The 16,061-nt window shown below is 50.6% G+C and overlaps 1 protein-coding gene across 3 annotated transcripts in view; it reads right to left on the bottom strand.

Annotated features, from left to right (window-relative positions):
• Positions 1–642: 642 nt before the first annotated feature.
• Positions 643–16,061, bottom strand: part of LOC144938490 (oxidation resistance protein 1-like) — a 70,441-nt gene continuing 55,022 nt past the window's right edge. For all 3 annotated transcript variants that reach the window (XM_078866349.1, XM_078866351.1, XM_078866350.1), the window contains exons 9-15: positions 14,939–15,107; positions 14,428–14,635; positions 11,765–11,890; positions 10,400–10,552; positions 5,181–5,276; positions 4,456–4,529; positions 643–4,178 (exon numbers count right to left, since the gene is read on the bottom strand). In XM_078866349.1, the coding sequence (XP_078722475.1) occupies positions 4,043–4,178; positions 4,456–4,529; positions 5,181–5,276; positions 10,400–10,552; positions 11,765–11,890; positions 14,428–14,635; positions 14,939–15,107 (962 nt within the window). In that variant the 3' untranslated portion in view covers positions 643–4,042. The remainder of the gene's footprint in view (positions 4,179–4,455; positions 4,530–5,180; positions 5,277–10,399; positions 10,553–11,764; positions 11,891–14,427; positions 14,636–14,938; positions 15,108–16,061) is intronic.

Below are 16,061 nucleotides of genomic sequence, written 5' to 3'. Positions count from 1 at the left end.
GCCCATCCTCGCCGCACTGCTGCTCACGCGAAACTGCAGGAGATTTCAAACGCTCGCCCATCCGGTAGAGGAAGAAACTCTGACAAAAAGGCATCGTGTTGCGTTCCAAATGTTACATTTTACCAAGTGCATCTGTTGAGACTGCAAAAAGAAAAGACAGCGTCTGCCTCCTGCCACACACTGAAGCCACTCATGGCACCCTGCTGTGTACAAGGCGACTGCCAAATACAGATGACTAGTCGCATATTCCATCTTTCTACAACCAAACACAGGAAAACGCAATCGTGTGTATTGTTTTTAAAACCTCTCTGAAATTAGCGAGTTAGTGGGGAAGATTGGCGTATGGGGATGGACTGCATGCACCTGCAAGGCATCAAGTTCTTAGGGTTTTTTTTTTGTAAATTCATTACATTTCAAGTAACTAATTTCAGTTTTAAACTTCAGTTAATGTCTTCTTTTTCCCTAAAGGAACCTAAATAACTGTTAATGGTCACGGTAACAAGGGACCTTTTTTTCTCACCCAAGTGGAATTGTGACCAAGTTTTTCAATGTGCTCAACACAAGCGGTCACTAGATTATGTCGTTACGTTCCATTACATTGCTCTTATAAGCTTGAAACAAAGTGCACACTACGGAGCGACAGATATGCAATACTTTTCTTTTTTACGAGCAACCAGCTAAATTATTTCATCAATAACACATCCGCGTGGTCAAATACTAAAAAAAAAACCTTCGTTTGCAGAAAGTGGTAAAAATATAGCATCTTGGAAAAACATCGGAATACTGTGTAAGGGGGATGGAGTACGTAACAATGGTTTAGCGATGGCACATTGGTGACCTCACCGTGCCATGAACCCTGCGCTGTGACCCGAGTTCGATTCCTGATAACGGGCATCATCAGCGGCGAGCGATATCCACAACCGGTTCTGTGGCCTTCAATGCACCAGCCCACGCTGATCAGGATGGTGAAGTATGGTCATATAACCCACACCACTGACACGTCAATGGGAAGCCTTCAATCCAGCAGTCAAGTGACAAAGGGCTGTACATTATTCAATTATTTTACTCACGGTTAACCAAAGTCGTAACCGCACGAACGTGCACAGCATGTGAATATTCCGTTACATTATTTCATTTAAGCGACCAATTACTGGAGGAAAAGTGTCCGGAGCAAAGGTAATATGTGGATATCGTTAAAAAGATTAATATTCTTAAAAGTGTTATAATGCAAGTTTCAGTTTTCCAAGATGCAATATAATTCATCGCACTCGGGGGGGCCAAGCACCAACCGTTTAGAAAACACATTTCAAGTATTGTATTAAAATATAATAAAAAAATTACGTTAATAATAAAAGAAATACAGTAACGTAGAGCCGTGCATTTCAAGCAAATCTCCATATAATGAAGAAACAAACGTCGAATTCAAACTCGTTAAAGTTCCTGCAATGCGTCTATCACATTCGCGAGCTTCACATCGCTAATGGCAGCAAAGGTGCAATCATAATAACCCGACATGACATTTACCAAACCAAGGAACAGCACCGTTCTTCGTGTAGTTGTTACTGGACCACAACAACAGAATGATTCAATCACGATTCAGTTAAAACAACCCAGGCCTCGGACACCCACAACGCCTGGCCTACCGCTGCCTTCGAATGCAGCAACTACTCCCGAAAGCACATGCACTCAGCTTCCGGCAACTAGCGTTCATTTCAATGAGGTGGTTAATTCGGTCAAACGCGCGTGAAACAAGCCCTGCCAAAACACAGGTCCATGCATCTCCACATTGCCTGACCTACCGCTGCCTTCGAATGCAGCAACTACTCCCAAAAACACATGCGCTCAGTATACGGCAACGAGCGATCGTTCTAATGAAGGTGGCCACAGCAAACTTTAATTAAGTTCTGCCAACCATGGGCGATTTCCCTTGTGTGTTGAAGAAAAAAACGAGCGCAATGGATGCTGAACTTCTTTCGCACCGTACGTCGCCAGCCGTGCTAATTGGAAGTGCTATACGTCGTTGACTGCCTGCTTGGATTGGTTTTAAGAAAAAACGTAGCACAACAACTAGAGCACGTTTCAAGACCGTTGCTTTTTTCCATCCTGCCATACGAAAACAAATACAAAGCTTCCGCAACAATTACTTTTTGGGAATCATGTACAAAAAATTAGCAAGGAATTTACATGCGGATTGTACAAACACAACCCCTGCAAGAACACCAAACTGTTAAGATTCTCAAGAAGCTTCGAATTACGTTCCTGGTGGTCGTTTCAGCTTTTAGAGTTGTATTATTTAAGTGGAATATAACATGGCTCAAAGACTACTGCGAAGTCTATAACAACGTAGAATGACGATCGCAGCCTCGGATATACTGCAGTCGGAAAGAAAATTGTACAGGACGGAATCCACCATCAAGTTTCGTCTAAAAATAATACGTCACTGGCGCTGCATCAAAGAGTGTTCCGTGAAGATCAATTCAGAGGTTGTCCACGCTTTGAGTGTCTGTTTTTGTGCAGAAGAGCATACTTGTGATTTGTATTTCACATGCGGATAACCCCTGGTGTGTTCACGAAGAGATCCGTTTTAAATATGATGTGTTGTTGAAAGGCTTTGAGGCTAGGACGTTAAAAGCATGAAACTTGCAGATTTTTCCCAAGTTAATATACCAAGTATCATTATTTAAAGTGTAAAAATGTGGCTCAGAACGAGGTCTAACATTAGGTCAAAGGAACATTTCATCAGACCTTGTACCACGAGATGTTTTATCTGCCCCAATTGAAAGGCCAGGCATGGTGCAGGTGGTGCATGAGTGGTCACTCATCCCGATTAGGAAATTAAAACACAGCATGGGAGCGACAACACGTGCAATGTGACCACCCGGGCTTGCTTCACTATTAACAGCGAGCTCTGGGACCTATCAGAGAGAGAGAGAGAGATTCAGGCGCATTGTACAAGGCCATGGCTTATACCAGAAGAACCAATTAAGATGCTACAATTTTTATTTTTTTATTAGCACCTCATGAGACTTTTTCCTGCACCAATTCCTGCATTATTTTTGTTCGTTTCCACGATCTAACGGCTCGTTTAAAATCAACCCAAACCCAAAGCTTTGTTTGGAAATCCTGCACACACCATACCGCACCACGTTGGTTTCAGATCACGTTTGACTCAAATTGTGAACGCTTTGCTGGACAAGACCAGAACAATCGCCGATAGCGATCACAAAAGCCCAAACGCGGACAATTAAAGCATTTCACGGCCAGAGATAAGCATCGCATCACAATACTATCGGCAGAGAACTAAAGCCATTCTCGTCACTAATGAGGCTCCCAGTCCCTTTCACATGCTCCAGGCTGCTACGCTGGGGATTGCTGGCAATCCCCGGGCGATTGTGCCGCTTGTAAAGAGAGCAAATAAAAGCGCGTCATTCGTAGGGCGGCGTAATTAAGTGGGCAAGAGAACCTTCTCGCACAGATGAACACAGCCCGTCACCCGCTAACCGACCGGCGCGGCGAGGGCCATGGGAAAGGTGGAGTCCCCAGAGCCGGCAGCGGGCAACAAACCAAACGGTAGCGACGCTCACCGATCACCCCCCCCCCCCCCCGCCGACCTCAACGACCCCGACAAAAATCAAACCCACGTACGCACACGCAACAACGAGTGCGTCGTACAACTCGCGTACGGCCGCGCGCTCCGCAAAAGCTCACTCCGCCTTTTGTCGCCGAGCCGGACTGCGGTCGGAGCGATCTCCGTAAATATTTCCCCCCCGGGGCCCATTCAGCACGCCGCGAGGAATTCTCGCCACAACCTGCGCCAAAGTTGTGGCGGGGCTGGCGGACCCTTTGGTTACGCCCGGACCTGGAAGGGAACATCTGGTACGCGTCCGTGGAGCCCGTGAGCGAGGGTCACCCTGGCGTGTCTCGCGCTCTTTCATCATCGTCACCTTCGCCGCTGGGCGTGGGGCATGGGTGGTGTCGTGGGGTGGGGTAGGGGGGGGGACCCTCGATGGGGGCCACTCGGCCGGGAGACACCGGGGGCTCCTCACTCGAAGGCCCAGACTTCAAGTGCCCGCACGCAGAAGTCGTCGCGGGTGGCCAGCGGCTCGTTTTTGAACGTGTGGCAGCGCCGGCTCGACCCGTGGTACAGGTCGCCTCCCAGCCACAAGCCAAACACGCCGCTGAGGAGGGGGGGGGGCGCAACGGGTGGGGGGGGGTGGAGAGAAATCGTGCAGGGATGAGAACGCATCAAAGTAAAAAAATGCGTTGAGCCGATGTAAGGAAAATTGGAAAAACAGGCACCTTCGTCCACAGACTTGTGTTCAGATTAAACAACCGTTTCACGTGTTTCATTTTCATAGAACGCAAACAGCTGAAAGAGTGATACCGTGCTAAGTACTCATTAACTCGGGTATTAACATGTGTCGCTGAATGGTGGATGAAACGATTGAGACTCACTCTCCACCACCAATGACCAAGGAATCCTTATCGCCGCTGACAAAGAAAGAATTTTCTCCCGTCCACCTGAAAATCTGTAAGCAAATAAAACAATACACTTAAACGGGTTAATAGCAACACAAAAACACATGTGCAAAACTTCAATGGCCTGCACTCGTGGATAATATAATAATCGTATTCTTTCTAAGTAGGTGGATGAAAGTCTCCTTTTTAAGGGAGCGCTCTAGATAAAATAAGCAGCAATCGTTCAATTAAAATCAAGCGCATGTTTCTAAATGTGGAGGGAAAAACCAGAGGACCTGGAGAAAAATCCACGCGACCACGGGGAGAACACGCAAACTCCAAATATACAGCGGGCGTCAGGGTCGGGATCGAACCCACGACCTCCTGTACACCAGGCAAGGGAGTTAACATCTCGCCACCGTGGTGCCCTAACCACACTCACCATACGCAAACCTGCCGATCAACTAAATTTAGCAAAACCATTTACGACGCCAGGTGGACAAAAACAGAGCGATTTTATAAACTTGCACCGTTGTTTCAACTGACCAGGCCTGGGATAATGAATCGAACCCCCCCGACCTCTGGCCAGCAATTCCATTGTGCGGACCACAACAATACGACAGCATCCCCCACAATGATATAAAAGCAGCAAAAAAATCTAAGAACGTGTGAGAACAGCCGTTTCACATTTCACGAACAGTCGTCTGTTACGGAAAGGCTACCTTAAAGTCCGGATTGAAGGTGAACAGGAATGTTTCTCCAGTGCCGTAGTAGTGGTCGTTGCATCGGATCGCCGAAGATACGAAAGCCCCGAATATCTGCAAGTGCATGGGCACACACATAAGCAAGTCGGAACACGCAGGAAGACGAAAGATCACGCGTACATTCGTTATTAGACTGTTTGGGGGGGAAAGTGCTGTTGCCAAGTGCCTAGTAAGGGGGGGGTGGTGTTGGTCACAACGCCGGGTACTAATCTAAGGTTGAGATGACCCCAGAGAGGTGATTATATCGCTCAAGATATTAATCAAACTCAGGTCACCAGGTTTTGTAATGCAGTGCACTAACCACGAGACAACTGCTCCCCCTAACAATTCACAGACATACAAACCACAAATTTACATGTTAACAAGTAAACCCGTAAAAACAAAGTTTTTCACTATAAATCCTTTATATGCGTGGCATCGGGGCGGCTAGAGTCCTCTCGTCCTCTGGCTTGAGATGGCTGCCACCTATGGGTCAGATGATTGTCTGGCAGCATTAAACAATTGGTAATTAAATATTTTTAAAAAATTCCCTAAACAGTGTCAAATTTTGGAAAAAATTTTTCACGAAAATGCATTGTCACGCACAACGAGTGTGTGTGCAAAATGTCAGCTCGATTGGATCACGGGAAGTGGGTTAAAAAACGACCGAAAGATTTGCACGGTCCTAAGCAAGCAAGCGAACTTAATATAAAGGATTTAAAAAGGGAAATGTGTGAATGTGTGTGTCTGTTCTAAATGTTTTGCATACTTCCTGACATGCAACAAACTTAAAATTTGGTATTTGTGGGTAGCTTCCAGACTGTACACAATGCAAAAAGTATAAAAATAGACTTTTGTATTTTGGGGGGTGGGGGCGGGCAGAATAATGGATATATTTTGCAAGGCAAATGAGCGTAGGCCGTGTATTAATCCAAGACAATAATCCAAGCCCCGGGTGAAGCCGGGTAGTAAAGCTAGTACCCATATATATCCTTTAACATACCATTGGGGTAAGTTATGTGAGCGGCCATCAAAGAACCGGCATGGCGCATGAGGGGGAGGGTGGACAGCGCTACGCTTGGCCACCTTCATCTCCCCAGTGCTGATTTTTTTTACGCACCACACCGGGAAACAACTTCAAGTCCGAATTGACCTAGAGGAGTCCCAGAACCGGTTCAGATATTTGTCACTGGTGTTGACAGTGAGTGGGAATCGAACTCGAGTCAACGGGTTCGTAGCGCAGCACGCTAACCGCTACACTACCGCTCCCCACTCCATATATATCCATATGTGCAAAACAAAGACCCCTACAGCCTCAACAGAACGTGCTGTTTGCGAGCACCTACGAAGGACGGCACAGTACGCGAGGGGGTGGGTGGCCAACACCACGCCCGACCGCCTTGGTATAGCTCCTCACGTGTATGCAGACGCGCGCGCACACACACACTCACTCAAAACACCCACACGAGGCCCACGACACATTCATCTCACATTGCATCACAGTACTTCCGACTAATGGAATTTTCCTTTACTCGACCGCCGAGCACCCAGACGACCCCTCCGCTATGCAACGCCGCAAACGCGCTCGAGTCGGCAAATGCCGTGCAGTTTAACGGACGGCGGAGGAAACAAATGATCTCGGCAAAGGGCAGCAAGCCGGTAAGCTGCCGAAGATCGCGTGGGTAGGGAGAGAGAGGTCAACATGTCCAGTTGAGTTGGTGGGCTCGTGCTCGGGCCAGTCTCTGCTTGTTTCATCCAGGCCGTCACGCAACACGCGCCTTGCACCTCCACGGCGAGCGGCGCCTGTCTGTTCCGAAAGGTTCTAAAAACCTCTTGGGCTTGGGACAACGAGATGCCACGTAGCCGAGTTCCGTGTGGGTGAAAGACTAGACTTTCATAGCACGCGATCACGAGCACGCCCATATTTTCTACAATCGATGAGAATCGCTGGATGCCGCTGACATCAATGACGCAAGCCTGCGACACTGATGTCGCCGGAATGCGACATGGAGATGGAGGTTGGTGAATCGCTCAGAGAAGGGCAGTCAGTGAGAGACAAACACACATCATCCGGCAACACAGTACAGGTAGTCCGCGACTTACGATGGTCCGACTTACGATATTTCGATCTTACGATGGCGATATCGATATGACAAAATTGTTACATATTTTACATTTCACGCGGCAGGCAAATGCAGCAGCGTACGAGGTACGATACTGTACGTTGGGACGCTGCCGGGATGTACTGTACGCATCTCTCGCCTTGTGTGATGATGCCTCACTCTCACCAGCGGTCGACGGAGTTAAGTTGTCATGGTGTTAGCGCGTGTATTTTTTTCTGTGTTTTTGTGATTCAGAATCTTGGTGAGTACAGTACAATATGATACGTTACGATACATTCAATGCATGTATGATACGTAGCTTTAGCGATTTCATTTTAGGGTTACCACGATACGATACGTTCAATGCATGTTAAAAGTTTTTATAGCAGATAGGATTGTTTCCTGAAAAAACTTTCTATGAAATTGCAGTTCATATAAGTAAGCTAAGAATTTACCTAATTTTTTACTTTAAATTTTACTGTGCAATACAGTATTGTAATTAATAAATACATACAGTATATAGTTTATACAGTACGCTACTGTAAATTGCTCTGTTTTGCTAAATTATCACCGTTCTTTAAGACTCCTGGGTAGGCTATAGGCCATTTTAGACACGATATTTTCGACTTACGATGGGGTCGTCGTAACGCATCTCCGTCGTAAGTCGGGGACTACCTGTACTGTCCGCAAGGGCAGGAGAGTGAGGCTGGGATTTTAGGTTTCCACTCATCACCAAGCCCCCACTAAGGCCTCAAGATGCCCGAGGGGTACCAGGCAAACCTGACTTGAGATAAGGCTTCATTGTACCAGACTGCTGCTGTTGCTGTTTGTAATCTTGTTGTTACTGCCCGAGGCATACCAGGCAAACCTAGGCACAGGTGGTGCATCAGCCAGTGATCTCAGTTAGGCAACTCATGGCACCTGGGGGTCTGTCTCGTGACCTCCTGCCAGCGGGCGTTCGACACGACGCGCGGCCTCAACGTGCACATAGCCTGGCACAAGCGCCGTGGTAACATCACCGCCACTTAGTGGCGAATGGCGGCTGCTGTTGCCATTGCTGCGTGTTTGCTGCCGCTGCTGAGCAAGCCGCCTGTTCTGCAGCGAGCGCGGTTGGTACAGAGTCGCAATCTGCGAGCCTCAAGGCTCTACTACTCCCCGGTGACATTCACACTCCCAATTCCACACCCGTCAAACCCCTTATCAGAGCCCTATCTCATTACAGACCAATTCAGACCGTATTGGTCACCCCGTGCCCTTATAAATATGAAGGTTCATCCGGCAAAGAAGTCCCATCACAAGCGAGAAAAACAAAAAAAATACGCCAAAAAATGTTGTTACTCAATTTCCCTGTACAAGAATACGGGGAAACCGCATGGGTCGACAGATATGCACTTCGCCAATTGCCTCTGTGGTCTACGGAGACCGGGTGAAAGAAGGGTGAATTAAGCAACAGATGGCGATGAAGTCACATTCGCAGCCACACCCAAAAGTAATTATCAAATCCGTTTTGCCAGAGGCTGCTACATGTATATGATCTTTATTTAATATTCCACATGAGAGCCAATTGAGATACAAGAGCCGATTGCTTCAGATCGTTGAGGAGCTCCATATTTAGTTGAGGAACCCACTGCCCTACGAACTCCAAGAACCTCCGACTCAGTTTTTGAACCCCAAACTCCATAAAAAAAATACATCTACTCAATGTAAGCATTCCGTACTCGGCCTGTGATCCCGTCTTAAGTTTTATATCCTAATCGTGCGACCAAAACTGCAGCAGCTCTTTCTCCTACGTCAGCAATTCTCCAGCTTTATCTGTTCCACCTGAGGACGGTCGCTTGTGTTGCGATGGAAACGTCGCGATCTATTATTTTTCTACCTACGTGACTTTACCGAAAGAACCAAAGGGTAATAAATACTAGCTTAACATGTCAAATCAAGATTTAACATGGCATTGTTAATGTGGTGATGAATTTTAAGGAGAGGTTGTGGCGGTGTTGGTTGGTGGGGGTGGGGGGGGTGAGGTGGGGGTGGTGGCGGGTGGGGGGGGGTGTGGTGAGGTGAAGGTGGAGGGTGGGGGGTGGTGAGGTGGGGGTGGAGGGTGGTGAGGGTGGAGGGTGGGAGGGTGGGGTGGGGGTGGAGGGTGGTGAGGGTGGAGGGTGGGGGGGTGAGGTGGGGGTGGTGGCGGGTGGGGGGGTGAGGTGGGGGTGGAGGGTGGTGAGGTGAGGGTGGAGGGTGGGGGGTGTTGAGGTGGGGGTGGAGGGTGGGGGGTGGTGAGGGTGGAGGGTGGGGGGGTGAGGTGGGGGTGGAGGGTGGTGAGGTGAGGGTGGAGGGTGGGGGGTGTTGAGGTGGGGGTGGAGGGTGGGGGGTGGTGAGGGTGGAGGGTGGGGGGGTGAGGTGGGGGTGGTGGCGGGTGGGGGGGTGAGGTGGGGGTGGAGGGTGGTGAGGTGAGGGTGGAGGGTGGGGGGTGTTGAGGTGGGGGTGGAGGGTGGGGGGTGGTGAGGGTGGAGGGTGGGGGGGTGAGGTGGGGGTGGTGGCGGGTGGGGGGGTGAGGTGGGGGTGGAGGGTGGTGAGGTGAGGGTGGAGGGTGGGGGGTGTTGAGGTGGGGGTGGAGGGTGGGGGGTGGTGAGGGTGGAGGGTGGGGGGGTGAGGTGGGGGTGGTGGCGGGTGGGGGGGTGAGGTGGGGGTGGAGGGTGGGGGGTGGTGAGGGTGGAGGGTGGGGGGGTGAGGTGGGGGTGGAGGGTGGTGAGGTGAGGGTGGAGGGTGGGGGGTGGTGAGGTGGGGGTGGAGGGTGGTGAGGTGGGGGTGGAGGGTGGTGAGGTGAGGGTGGAGGGTGGGGGGTGGTGAGGTGGGGGTGGAGGGTGGTGAGGTGGGGGTGGAGGGTGGTGAGGTGAGGGTGGAGGGTGGGGGGTGGTGAGGTGGGGGTGGAGGGTGGTGAGGTGAGGGTGGAGGGTGGGGGGTGGTGAGGTGGGGGTGGAGGGTGGTGAGGTGAGGGTGGAGGGTGGGGGGTGGTGAGGTGGGGGTGCAGGGTGGTGAGGTGGGGGTGGAGGGTGGGGGGCGGGAGTAGGCGAGTAGGAGGAGGGGGTGTGGGCCGCCCACCTGCCCGTCGGTGTCGCACACGACGAGCAGCATGGGCGAGTCGGAGAGCAGGGCGGCCCGGTACAGCGTGCCCAGGCTCGTGCCGTGCTGCGCCGTGCCGTACAGCAGGCTCCACGTGTAGCCCACCGTGCGCGGGGGCAGCTCTGGCACCAGCTGCGGGCAAGAGCGGCGGACGGTGGCGGCACGTGGTTCAGAGAGGTGGTGGTGGTGGGGAACGCAGCAGGGTTTTGCGTGCATCCACAGCGACACGTTTATACGCGGAACGCACGTTGTTGGATTTGTAGCGATCGGACAGGGAGTCCATTACGGATGTGAGGGGGAGGGTGGTCAGCGCTACGCTTGGCCACCTTCATCTCCCCAGTGCTGATTGTTTTTACGCACCACACCGGGGAAAATGTTCAAGTCCGAGTTGACCTAGACGAGTCCCAGAACCGGTTCAGATATTTGTCACTGGTGTTGACAGTGAGTGGGAATCGAACTCGAGTCATCGTGTTCGCAGCGCAGCACGCTAACCGCTACACTACCGCTCCCCACTCCATATGTGCCAGACAAAGACCCCTATAGCCTCAACAGAATGTGCTGTTTTGCGAGCACCTACGAAGGCCGGCACAGTACACGAGGGGGTGGGTGGCCAATACCACGCGCGACCACCTTGGAATAGCTCCCCACGTGTATGCAGACACCGGGATTTAGACGCGTAGAAATTCTTGCCCATGATCGTCTACTGCAGGGCACGAAGGTTTTATACGATTTTGCTATTTTTACACAGAATTGCCTAAACGGTGTTCTTGGAGTGCTCTTTAGCTGTAACATCTGGCAACCCTGCAGCTACTGCTGACTTTGAAGATCATAAAAGTCCACAGCTTGCCCGGTCAAATGTTGCCGGAAAAAATTGGCCTAAAAAGCCTGCAGGTGGCTTGACAGAAAATATAACTTACGTAGAAAACGTTACTTTTTATCTTCGTTATATATTCGAAACACACTTCCTGTCTGTTATCTATTCGAGTCCCATTAACTTGGACGACAAAAGAGATGTGTGTATTTTTAGAGTGTCGAGCGCGTGTGTGTGTGTGTGCCCATGTGCTAATAACCTGGCGACCCGGGTTCGATTCCCGCTCACGGCCAACACCCAGTGACGGTTATCTGAACCGGTCCTGGGCCTCCCCTAGGTCGACTCAGCCTCAAATGAGTACCTGGTGCGGTGTGTAAACATCGCCACTGGGCAGACAAAGGCGGTCGGGCGTGGTGCTGGCCACCCACCCCCTCGTGTACCGTTCCGGCCTTCATAGGTGCTCGCTAACAGCACTTGTCCCTACAGTCTGTTAATGCTATACGGGGGATTTTTATATTTGTCCATGTGCGTACCTTTTCAATGTGGTGGTGCTGCAGCAAGTTGCTCTCAACGTTCAACGTTGGCCACATGGGCTCCGGTTCGCTGTCGGTGAGCGTGTGGAGACTCTGCCTCCTCAGAGCCTCCTCCAGGGTCACGATCTGGGTAGCAGGAGTACAAAGACAAAGATCCCCCGTATAGCCTCAACAGACTTTAGGAGCAAGTGCTGTTAGCGAGTAGCAACTATGAAGAAGGTGGCCAGCACCACGTTCAGCCGCCTTTGTCTCCCGTGTGGCGATGTTCACGCAACCCACCAGGTACTCATTTGATGCCGAGTCGACCTAGGGGAGGCCCAGGGCCGGTTCAGATAATCGTCACTGGAGTTAGCCATCAGCGGGAATCGAACCCGAGTCGCCAGGGTCGTAGCGCAGCGCTTTAATCGCTACACTACCGCTCCTCACGAGTACACACGCGCACCACAGACACACACACGGTCACGAATTCCATCAATGAGGAAATGAACAACTCCAATATAAACTACAATAAGGAATTCAACAAACACCCCATTGGTGACCTCTTATCCTTGCTTTGAGGTTTCTGCTTAAATCCCTCCCCCTGGCCTTTGAGAATTCCTTCCTTGATTTAACATCTCCCTTTTCTTGCACACGTGGTTAGCTAACATCGTGCGAGTTGGCGTCATATTCTTGTCTTACCCGCCGGTGCTACTTGAGAGATGATAACTACCTCGCTTGGTATACAGGAGGTCGTGGCTTCGATCCCTACCCTGACGCCTGCTGCTGTATATTTGGAGTTTGCATGTTCTACCCATGGCCGCGTGGGGTTTTCTCCGGGTCCTCCGGTTTTTAGAGTATTTGTCTGCTATGAATTTCCACCTGATAAGCCACTTCGTTGGGCTATCATTTGTGGCCAGGTTGCTTCTGAAAGAGAGCTATATGGCTAAGTGGGCCTTACCTGGTAAAATAAAAAAAATGCATAGTATGGTTTCAGAATGGTGCGTGACCTGGATTTTGTTTTCCTCGATCGTGTCTGCCACTAAGTGTCTGCAATGTGATGATTTATTCACTGCTCTAGCTTCCTTTTTTTTCACACAAAGATCCTCCGCAGGTCTTTCTTGTAAAAACGGATTAAGGGCTGAATGTTTCTTACTCCCGCATGAACAAATGAAATCGATCAATTGTTGGTTGTCTCATGGAATTCAAACTTGCATATTTGATTCTGAAAAGATGGAATTCAACCAAACGAAGTGCAAAACCTAATTTAATGTGAATTTTACGTAGTCACTGGTAACTGAACTCAGGGGCATCAACGTGCTGCACTTGAGAACCCAGTAACACATTCCTGCGGAGGGAGCTGGTAGGAACGTTGGGTTGCTCGGTCAATGGCCAGGGTCAATGGCGGCGTGGTGTATTCCACAAATATGCCCGACTGTGAGGGCGGGCACAAGCTGGCGTGAGTAGGTTAAACGTTGAGTTTTATAAGGGCACCACGGGGTGACCAGCCCCTCCCCACCCAGCCCCACCCCTCCCACCCCACAGCCCCTCCCCACCCTCCCCAACCTCCCCACCCAGCCCCTCCCCACCCTCCCCACCCAGCCCCTCCCCACCCTCCCCACCCAGCCCCTCCCCAACCTCCCCTCCCCACCCAGCCCCTCCCTCCCCACCCAGCCCCTCCCTGCACGACGGACAGACAGACACAATAATCCCCTGTGGGCTGGTGTAACCAGGAGGTTCCTACCAGTATCAAGGGTGAAGAAAGCCCAGTTGTGAACCCAGCACTACCACCTCATTTGTGTCATGACATTTCGGCTAATGACTGCCTAACAATTTTGTCATCAGACTAAACCACCCTGAATGCATTCATTCTTGTCAGATTTCTAGAAGCCAAGCTGGCTGAGCCTGGTTAGTACTTGGATGAAAGGCTGCTTGTGAATTCCAGGTGTTGTAGGCTTTGTACCGCAGAGTATGCAACAGATAGTATCTGAATCCGTCTCGAGTGTTCTTTGCCTAAACAAATGCACGAGTTGTCTCCAGGTACTGTTTTTCTCTCATTCTAAATCACCCATTCATGGAATTGGTCAGACATATCCAAAGATTCAACTGGGGGCTCTCCCCTGCTTAAATAAAAGCCATTAATACCTATTCAGATATTTAGATTTTATTTTCACAGGAAGGGCCCAGTGAGCTCTTTGGCCCTATGTCATGGGCGGAAACTTTCTATAAAGAAATACTGGAGAGAGAAAAAAAGCACGTAAGGAGGCATTACAGTTTAACACGTAGGCTTTCGCGACCAATATTGTTCATAATCAACGATTTTTGAGTTAATGAGTTAATGATGACGTCACCCTGCTGCTGCTCTATATAAGAACGGGAGACACAGCAGAGCCTCACCATTCTGGCAAATTGCCCGATGATGCTGGATGCAATTACCAGCGAAACGTCGTACTACTCAAATTGTAAATGTTGTGGTTTCACGCTTCAACACACCGGTGGGCTAAAGCAGTGAACTATTTGTCTTTTGTCAACGTGACACTTTTTTACTGATTGGCCGTGTCGGGTGGTGGAGGGTTACGACACATTTATAAATAACGCGATCTAAACCCAAAAATCGTTGATTATGAAGGAGGCATTACTTTGGGGGTGTACTTCGCATTGCAATACGAGCATCGTTCGTGCCGCACCTCCCAGTCCATAGAGGAATCCGAGTAAAAGTCCTCGATGGCCTCCAGGGCCTCCGCGTCGTGCCGCTCCAGAACCACGAAGCCCAGCTCCCCCGAGCCGTCACCACCGCCGCCCCCACCGCCGCCGCCGCCGCCACCGCCAGCACCACCGCCGCATCCGCACACCTCCGGTGTCCACTGAGCGAAGAACGTGTAGAGCTGGTCGACCCTGCACGCACACAACAGTGGCAGTAGCGGACTCTCAGAAGACTTCCACCCATCACCACTGGTGGTCTGCATTCCATGGACGCAGCACTTCGGCCTTGAAGTTTACGCTCACTTTGGGCCCGCGCTCAGCAACCGAGATTTAAAACAAAATAAATAAACACCAATAACAAACGGACATGTTTCAGCAGGAGTAATCGCTCCACCGCTAGTGACAGTGGCTGCCCGCCCCCCCCCCCCTCTTCGAGCCACGGACTTCCAACAAACAATTGGCAACTGCACCGGCGCAAACAATCGGGGGACGTGCCTGTCTTTGGGCACGGCGAACCAGTACTCGGGCTGGGCTCCACGGCAGGCGTAGTGCTGCACGACCGGCGAGCGCGCCGGCTCGAAGGAGCAGCGCATGGGCTTGCCCACGCGAAGGCACAGGAACATCGGCGGAGAGTCGCTCTCCGGCTCGCGGGCAGGAAGCAGGGCTGGAGAGTTGGGGGTCGGGGGGGGGGTGCAGAGAGACAAAGATAAAGATCCCCCATATAGCCTTAACAGACTGTAGGGGCAAGTGCTGTTAGCGAGCACCTATGAAGGCCGGAACGGCACACGAGGGGGTGGGTGGCCAGCACCACGCCCGACCGCCTTTGTCTCCCTAGCGACGATGTTTACACACCGCACCAGGTACTCATTTGAGGCTGAGTCGACCTAGGGGAGGCCCGGGACCGGTTCAGATAATCGTCACTGGTGTTGGCCGTGAGCGGGAATCGAACTCGTGTCGCCGGGTTTATAGCGCAGCGCGCTAACCGCTGCACTACCGCTCCCCAGAGAGAGAACGGACACGCGCGCACACACACACAGGTTTCAATTTAAAGTAAATTTAGCTGTGATGGTCCCACCTGATGACGGAGACTTGTGTTGCCTCCGAAACGTCGTGATTTATTATTTTATTTCTATTATTATTTCTTAAATTTGTATTATTTATTGTCATTTTTTACCTACGTGACTTTACCGAAAAAACCTAATTGTATGAATCCTTGCAGTCACGAAAGCTTCAAATCTAGAATTAAATTTAAAGCTTTCGTGACTGCAGGGATTCATATTCTTGGTTCTTTCGGGAAAATCACGTAGAAGGGAAATAATAAAATAATAAAAATATAAAACAATACAATTCTCACGACGTTTCGATTACACACACAGCTGTGTTTGTTAGGAGCTGGGCGGGTGGACCTGGGGGGGGGGGCGCATCGTACCGCACGGCTGGACCGGCACCACTGGGACACCGGGGTTTGAAATCGGGCTTCAGCCACCCCATGACCTCTGACGTGTAAATTAGTAGCGACCTTAGCATGGTGATCATTAACCGCACCAAAAACATCGAGTTTTTTTTTCAGCTCTAAAATACATTTCTAACATCTATATTATTGCCAGAAAGGTTAAAA

This window comes from Lampetra fluviatilis, chromosome 22 (assembly GCF_964198595.1).
Source record: "Lampetra fluviatilis chromosome 22, kcLamFluv1.1, whole genome shotgun sequence".
In the NCBI taxonomy this organism is placed as follows: Eukaryota; Metazoa; Chordata; class Hyperoartia; order Petromyzontiformes; family Petromyzontidae; genus Lampetra; species Lampetra fluviatilis.
This window is presented reverse-complemented; position numbering and strand designations above follow the sequence as displayed.